The 8873-nt window shown below is 33.1% G+C and overlaps 1 protein-coding gene and 1 non-coding gene across 2 annotated transcripts; both read right to left on the bottom strand.

The window, feature by feature from the left end:
• Nucleotides 1-717: 717 nt before the first annotated feature.
• Nucleotides 718-1977, bottom strand: LOC107919139 (protein PHYTOCHROME KINASE SUBSTRATE 1). The gene has a single exon (XM_016848662.1). It carries the CDS (start codon nt 1975-1977, stop codon nt 718-720), a length of 1260 nt encoding a protein of 419 aa, XP_016704151.1.
• Nucleotides 1978-3247: 1270 nt separating this feature from the next.
• Nucleotides 3248-3353, bottom strand: LOC121225965 (small nucleolar RNA R71). Its single transcript, XR_005923868.1, has one exon. It is a non-coding gene; the product is annotated as a small nucleolar RNA R71 (small nucleolar RNA).
• Between the last annotated feature and the right edge of the window lie 5520 nt (nt 3354-8873).

Raw genomic sequence — 8873 nt, forward strand, 5'->3', positions numbered from 1 at the left:
ATTTAATAATATAAATAATATAAAATGTGAAGTTTAAGTTAATAATATAAATAGTAGATGTAAATAAAATTATTACTATTTAAGTTTAAAGATTTTTCTTGGATGATTTTTTATTTGGGGGTAAAAGGTGAAAATAAAAGTTCAAGGGAAAAATAAAAAGTTTTGAGGGTTGGTGGAGTAACATTTTGGGGGGAAAATATTCAAAAAAAAATTGTGGGGGGGGAATAGGTTTGGGGTAGATGGAGGGTGGGATGGGAGGAGAGTAAAATTATTGGGGGAAAGTAAAAAGATTTTGGAGTTTAGGGTAAAAATATAAAATATTATAGTTTGATATTTAATTTATTCAACTTATTCGAATTCAAAAATTAAACTTGATTTGAACTCGAAATTCAAAAAAAAAATTCAAGTTGACTTTAATAACTTGATTCATTTAACTTGAAATTCGAAATCTTTTTTCAATTTTTTTGAGTCGAATAGAGTTTTACTTACCTCTATTTTTAGGTATTAGAGATTTTTTTTGGCTTTATAAGTTATTAATATCAATGAAGTTTTTTTTTTTTTTAAAATTAATCCATTTGGTTTAACTTTACTAGTAATTAGCTTGATTTTATGGAATTCAATACAACTACTATAGATTCATAGTAGTAAACTTCCTGATAATAAGTTATGCAAAATTTACATGTACTAGGATAAACTCGAGCGCCAAGCTATTCCAGGCTACTGAATATACAGCAGATGTGAAGCGTGCCGTGGCGAATGTGAATGGGGAACAGGAAGGGAGCGAGTGGGGAGAATCTGCGGCGTTCGTGTAGGTTCAAAAGCACCGTCCCCGAGTTTAGTTTCCGCTCTAAATCTCGTGACAGGCATGTAGGAGTCCGACACACGGCGCATCCTCGAGTCTAAACCTGCCTTCTGATCTGTTTTGTGTGCATCTCTGGCGATTTTAACAGTTTTCGAGCTGTTACACCCCAATAGACCACCCGAACGTGGCCTCTCTTTGTTGATTTTCGTAGTGTTGTTGATGTAAAATGTTTTTACTGGGCTCGGTAAAGTCAACGACGGCCTTCCCTCTTCATAGTCCGACATGGCCGAGAAATCAGCTGCACTTGCAGTGACCACACTCCACTCTATACTGGCCTCGCTCGGTGCGTAATTGGGTTTTCCCGTTAGGCTCTCGATCTCAAACAAATCCGAACTTGCATCACTTTCGGTATCATTACAATTAGCTTTAGAGTTCTCAGTTTCTTCAACTTTTGGAATAGCATGATGATCCCAAGACAACATTTTGAGCCTCCTCTCAAGGTTCAAAGACTTGTTTCGCCTTCCAATTCCAAGAACCGGGGACCCGAAAACCTCCAACGATTTCCTCCCGAATTCATCCACATCTCCTTGTAGTGGCACACTAACAGGCCGAATACCCACAGCGGGATTCATTGTTGGGAAAGTGAAAAGGTCTTCTTTAATGCCTGCAGCTGTTTTTTTTTGCTTGCTTTGAAGTATTACCTCACCATTAGGTCTCTTGAAACTTATTTCACCAACCTCGATATCAATGGAGCTTCTATCGAAACAGTAGCATTTACAGGCAGGAAGGCAAGAAAGAAAGCTCTTTGCAGTTATGGACTTACTGGGTTTTTGCTGAGGAGGGTTTTGGATAACAGTATGGAGTAAAGGGTTTTGGCTGTTCCAGCTTGATTCAGATCGAATGCTTGGAGCGTGGAACAATGGCTTCATCGGCTCTGGGTTGGTGATCACTTCTTGTTTCGTACAAGATTCCAAGTTCTTTGGGATCAATTTTGTTGGTCTTGGACCACCACCGGCAGCAGCATCTATTGCTCCATTGAAGTATTTTTCAGCTCCGAATACTCCAATTTCTCCGTCTTCTTCTTTCTTCTTCACTGGATAGCCATTGGTTTTATCAAAGGGCAATGTTTGTGAGAGGTTGGTGTTGTGATTGGATGTAAATGTAACCATAGCCATGGACCGAAGCCTGAACCTCAAACTTATCTGATGGTAGAAGAAGAGCGTATTGAGTTTAGGGGCTTCTTCCACGCTGCTAGGCTTAATAAGTAGCCTTAAAAAACATCCGCTGGCTGTTAAATTACGTAGGACCCCATGCTTGCTTGGGGCTTCACCAAAACTTGGTTATTCTTTTTTCCCAAATTTGGAGCTACACCCTACGAATTTCTCATTATATTTTGCTATGAATTATGTTTCAAACCTTCCTATAAATAGGATTTGTAAAAAAAAAAATTATTTTTTTGAGTAACCTTTGTGCTCATTTAAAGTATCAACCTAGCTTGATTTTCATTATAGTTAAATAATTTTAAAAAATTTTCACATATATATATTTTTAATATTAATTCTTTTAAAATTTTATTATACATATTTGCTAACTTCTAATCTTATTTATGGAGTCTAAAAATTCCATTGACAGTGTATCAAATATATATATAAGAGAAAACATTTGGTATATTTAGACTCCCCAAAAAGAATTAGGGATTGACAAGTATGTTATAAACATATAATAAAATATTTAAAATAGATATTTAGAAAAAAGGACATATACCTATTTTTTAAAGTTATTTATATAAAAAAGGGATAAATCTCAAAATTATACATTAACTTTGATTTAATGTGTAATTGTATACATGATCTTTAATTTGATGCAATTATACACATGACACTCTAATTGTGGTTCAAATGTATACTTGAAACTTTAATTTTGATTTAATCATACACATTTAAAGAAATAAATACATCAATTTATTTTCATATTGGATAAGTATAATTATTTATGTTTGCAATATATAAACATAAAATGATGTTATATCAATAATTATACTAATAATTTACAAGAATTGGATCAAATCAAAATTTTATGTGTAAAATTGTACAAAATCAAAGTTTATGTATACAATTACACATTAAACTATAATTCATGTATAATTTTGAAATTTATCCCTATAAAAAAGAATACACTATTAATATACTAAATACTAAAAATCGTCTATTGTTTATGGAATGCCGACTGGGATACTCACCTTCACCTCAGATTGTTTATGGAGGTGAGTGACTCCTTCAAGTTAGCCGGAGTACCCAAACAAGCACTAAGATTAAAGTTGTTCCTATATTCACTAAGAGACAGAGCTCGAGCTTGGTTGAACTCATTACCACCCGATTATTACCACATGACAAGAGTTAGTAGAACGTTTTCTTATGAAGTACTTCCCACCTAGCAAGAATGCTAAGTTGCAGAATGAGATCAATACCTTCCAACAGATGGATGACGAGTCCTTGTATGAGGCATGAGAAATATTCAAAGAACTATTATAAAGACACCCTCGTCATGGAATCCTGCATTCGCATCCAATTAGAGACATTTTATAACAGTCTCACTGCTCGCATGAGGATGGTAGTAGACATTTCTGCTAATGGTGCTCTCCTTTCTAAGTCTTATAATAAGGCTTATGAAATCATTGAGAGAATTTCCAGCAACAATTACCAAAGGCCAACCAATCGAGCAACATCAAGAAAATGAGTCGCATTAGTACATGAAGTGGATGCTCTCACTTCACTCACATCTTAGGTATCCTTGATATCTTCAATGCTTAAAAACTTTACTACTAATGGGTTTAATAATTTTGTAGCTCAGCCATAGAATCAATTCGAAAATGTAGCCTGTGTTTATTGTGGGGAAGAGCACTCGTTTGAAGAATGTCCATCAAACCCAAAATGTAACAGCCCAATTTTGACCCTAATCGGATATAGTGGTTTCGAAACCACGAATTCGAGTCAAAAAAATATTTTTATATTATTTTTAGTGTTTATTATATGTTAAGTTATAGGTGTGAAAAATTCGCGTGGAAATTTTATCGTTTGAAGGTTCAATTTGATAAAAAATGATTTAATCGCGTAAAATAAAAATTTAGAGGTTAAATTTTAAAAGCACTTATTTGTTGTTGTCTTTTTAAGTGGGAGGTCTAAAGATGTAATTAGACCAAAATATAGTTAGTGGATGACATATGACGACATTGTCCTTTACATATATGTTTTATATATTTATTATAATAAGGTTAATTAAGTAATTTAATAATTATAATGTATATATGTTAAAATAAACTAAGAAAAGATGATTTTTATCATCTTTGAAAGCCGAATGTGTAAGAGAACTCATGCATGGTTTCTTTTTGAATGTTCGGCACTTCTAAAGATAAATTAAAGTATGGGTTGGTTTTGGTTTTTGATAATTTTTATGTTTTTGAGATCCTTGTTTCGAATACTATCCGACCCATGTTTGAATTTTTAATTTTGATGAATATTTTGAGTTGTGCCATTGATGAACATTTGTGTTATGTGATGTTTGATGATGAATAATGAAAGATACATTTTAGATTAATATGTTTTGTATTGGAAGTTTTGGTGAAATTGAGTAATTAGAGTTAAATTGTGAAATTAAAATTTTGAGGGATTAAAATGTGAAATAAATGAAATGTGAGGATTTGTATGAACAATAGGTACATTCGGCCCTTAAGAAGTGTAGTCAAAATTTGTGTATTTTGTGTTTTGAGCAAAAATGATTAAATTGTAAAAAGTGTGAAATGTTAGGGGAAAAATTGTAATTTGCCCATTTATATATTCTTAGACTAAATTGAATGAAAAAAATGTTTAAATGAGATTTATTTGAATATGTTTAGATCAAGAAACCAAGAAATCGGATTTAGATCGGGGGAAATCGAAAGTAGTTGAGTAGCCGATCTATTAGTCGACGACATCCGAGGTAAGTTATTAAGCATATATATAATTGTATCATTTTAAAATCAGTTTAGTATCTAAGTAATTATGCTGAATTGAATGATATATATATACATGAAGTGATAAAATTATTGAAATAAGATGTATTGAGTTGTTGACTTTCGACACTAAGTGTGCGAATTTAATTGTAAAACACTAAGTGTACGAGTTTAATTGTAAATCACTAAGTGTGCGAGTTTAATGGCAAAGCACTAAGTGTGCGAGTTTGATTATTGAACACTAAGTGTGCGAACTTATGAAATATTTTCGAATAACTATTAGTATTGAGTACTTGTCTTATTGAGAAATCATGATTATTAAAATGAGTAAATACTTGTAATTCTTGAGTAATAACCATTATGGTTGTATTTTAAGGTTAAGCTTTGTAGGTATTAAACCTATGTGGTGATTGTATTTGGAATCATATATATATAATATGATTCTTTATATTACATGATAAGGAAATGCATAATGTATTTGGTCTTGTGATTAAATTTGAAGAAATGTTTATGGTTATGTAATTATATTGATTTTAGTTAAATCATAGTAATAAGTGAATAATTATCTTATGATATGGTAAGCTAAAGGTAAGATGATTTAGTAGTATGAATTGGTTGAATATTATTTGAGATATCGGTTTAAATAGTAGAGTTTATTTGCTTATAACTTACTAAGCTAAATTAGCTTACAATGTATTGGATAATTGTTTTGATGTATAGATTTTGGTGATCGCTACGTGTTCGGGGATCGTCAGCTAAGCTCGTCGCACTATCGATATTTTCTTTTGGTATTTGCTAAATCGTTCTCAAATATATGGCATGTATAGCATAGTTAAAATATTGATTTTGGAACCAATGTGTATATGTATTTAAAAGCCATGCGAAAATGGCTTATCTCTTTTGGTTTGAATTCGGTAGTAATGCATATGCTTTAATGGTCTAAAATTGGTATATATATGCTGCCCAATTTTGTATATACATGCTGTCAAATTTTGTATATACATGCTGTCAAATTTTGTGTATAAGTGCTGTACAAATTGCTACATATATGCTGCCCAATTTTGGTGAATAAATGCTGTCCAATTTTGTATATACATGTTGTCCAATTTGTGTATAAGTGCTGTCCAAATTGGTATATATATGCTGCCCAATTTTGGTGAATAAATGCTGTCCAATTTTGTATATACATGATGTCAAATTTTGTGTATAAGTGCTGTCCAAATTGGTATATATATGCTGTCCAATTTTGGTGAATAAATGCTGTCCAATTTTATATATACATGCTGTCAAATTTTGTGTATAAGTGCTGTCCAAATTGGTATATATATGCTGCCCAATTTTGGTGAATAAATGCTGTCCAATTTTGTATATACATGATGTCAAATTTTGTGTATAAGTGCTGTCCAAATTGGTATATATATGCTGTCCAATTTTGGTGAATAAATGCTATCCAATTTTGTATATACATGCTGTCAAATTTTGTGTATAAGTGCTGTCCAAATTGGTATATATATGCTGCCCAATTTTGGTGAATAAAAATCCTGTCCAATTTTGTATATACATGCTGTCAAATTTTGTGTATAAGTGCTGTCCAAATTGGTATATACATGCTGCTCAATTTCTGATGTATAAGAGCTGGCCAAACAGGGTAGATTACCTATGTTTGTAATATGTAGTATAGTTAGAAAATCGAAATGAAATAAATGCTAGGATAAATGTTTGATTTATGATATTAAATTTTAATTAGGTAAATGATAATGATATGGATGAACTGTTGAAACATGGTTAGTATATGAAATTTAATTAAAGATGCATGTTTGATTTTAAATGGTTATGTGATAATAAATATATATATATAGAATGAAATTTCGTGGTTGAGTGAAAAAAAAATTTCTGAGTCAGGTTTTGATCGGTAATGCCTTGTAGCTCTAATCTGGCGACGGACACGGATCGGGGTGTTACACAAAATCTATTTATTACATAGATAACCAGAACCAAAACCGAAGAACGCAAGGACTGCAATCCAATTTGTGTAACCCATCTTGGTGAAACCATCCAAATTTCTCTTGGAGGAACCAAGGGGCTGGACCCGGTAACGCTTATGCACTACCTAGATCAACCCAGCCACTTGTATTTACCTAACAAGTTTAGAAACCAACTGAAGCTAAACCTTCCAATAGCCTAGAGAACCTATTGAAGGCATATATGGAAAAGGCTGATGCTACTTTTAGGAATTTGGAAAATCAAGTGGGTCAACTTACTACTGAACTTAAGAGTCGACCACAAGGTGTTTTGTCTAGAGATACAGAGAATCCAAGAAATCTGGAAAAAGAACACTGTAATGCATTGTCGAAGTTGAGGAAGAAATTAGATAACATTGTCAAAGTTGAGGAAGAGCTAGGTGATGCTCAAGTTGCAGTGGAAGTTCAACCAAGTGTTGGAATTTCAATCTCACCAAAACCAGAATCTAAAAATTTTGATAGGGTAACTTCTGACCCAGTCAATTTTGATAAACTAACACCTTTGTTAGATGAAAAAGTTCCACAGAAGACGAATCAACTAGTTCAAGTTAAGAATCCTCGACCACCCTACCCTAAAATACTTTAGAAGCAAAAATAGGAAATATAGTTCAAGAAGTTCTTAAACGTACTCAAGCAAATTCATATCAACATTCCGTTGGTAGAAGTACCTGAGCAGATGCCAAATTATGTGAAATTCATGGAGGATATCTTGTCCAAGAAATAGAGACTTGGAGAATTTGAGACGGTAGCTCTAACGAAGGAATGTAACGTATATCTACAAGATAAACTACCTTCAAAGACGAAGGAACCTAGATGTTTTACCATACCTTGCAACATTGGAGCAAATTATTGTGGTAAGACATTATGTGATTTGGGTGCAAGTATCAACTTGATGCCCATGTTCATATTTAGAAAGTAAGGGATAGGTGAAGTTAGACCTCTACGGTTACGCTTCAATTAGCAGATTGATACTTAGCACATCCAAAAGGAAAAATTGAAGATGTATTAGTACATGTAGACAAATTTATTTTCCTTACTAACTTTGTTATCTTAGATTTTGAAGCAGATAAAGAGGTGCTAATCATCCTAGAAAGACCTTTCTTAGCAATTGAAAGGACACTTATTGATGTGCAGAAGGGAGAGCTTACCATGTGTGTTTAGGATGATCAGGTAACATTTAATGTTTTTAAATCTATGTGATTTCCTGACATGGTTGATGATTGTTCTGTAGTATCTCAGTTAGAAGAATTAGCCATGGAATGGGAACTCAACTCTGTTGAGGACCCATTAGAACAAGTTTTGATGTTAGACTCTCTAAGTGATGAAGAAGGAGAGAAATACTAAGCTTTTTTAGAAGCTAACCAAAAGGGATTTAATTCACAATCCCGTTTTGAATTTTTGGAATTAGAAAACAAAGATCATGTTCAACCAAAATCGTCAATCGATGAGCCACCTAAATTGGAACTAAAGGTACTTCCCTCGCATTTAAAATATGTTTATTTAGGGTAACACTTCAACTTTACCTATGATTGTTTCAGTAGAGTTAACTGAAGAGAAGGAAGAGAAATTTCAATGTTGAAACAATTCAAAAAGGCTATCGATGGACCATAGCTGACATTCGTGGTATTAGCTCATCCGTGTGCATGCAACAAATAATCCTAGGAGATGGTGATAAAGGGACGATTGATGAACAATGGAGACTGAACCTCATTATGAAGGACGTGGTAAAGAAAGAAATCATTAAGTGGTTAGTTACGGGTATAATTTACCCCATCTCAAGTAGTTCATGGGTAAATTCGGTCCAGTGCATTCCAAAGAAAGAATGTATTACGGTCGTAGGGAATAAAAATAATGAGTTGATACCGACCAGAACAATTACAGGATGGAGAATTTGTATAGATTACCAAAATTTGAACAAGGCGACTAGGAAAGATCACTTTCTTTTATCGGTTTTGGATCAAATGCTGGAAAAATTCGCGGGGAGAGATTATTTCTGTTTCCTAGATGGGTACTCAGGGTACAATCAGATCATAGTAGCACCGGAGGATCAACACAAAACAAA

This window comes from Gossypium hirsutum, chromosome D13 (assembly GCF_007990345.1).
Source record: "Gossypium hirsutum isolate 1008001.06 chromosome D13, Gossypium_hirsutum_v2.1, whole genome shotgun sequence".
In the NCBI taxonomy this organism is placed as follows: domain Eukaryota; kingdom Viridiplantae; phylum Streptophyta; class Magnoliopsida; order Malvales; family Malvaceae; genus Gossypium; species Gossypium hirsutum.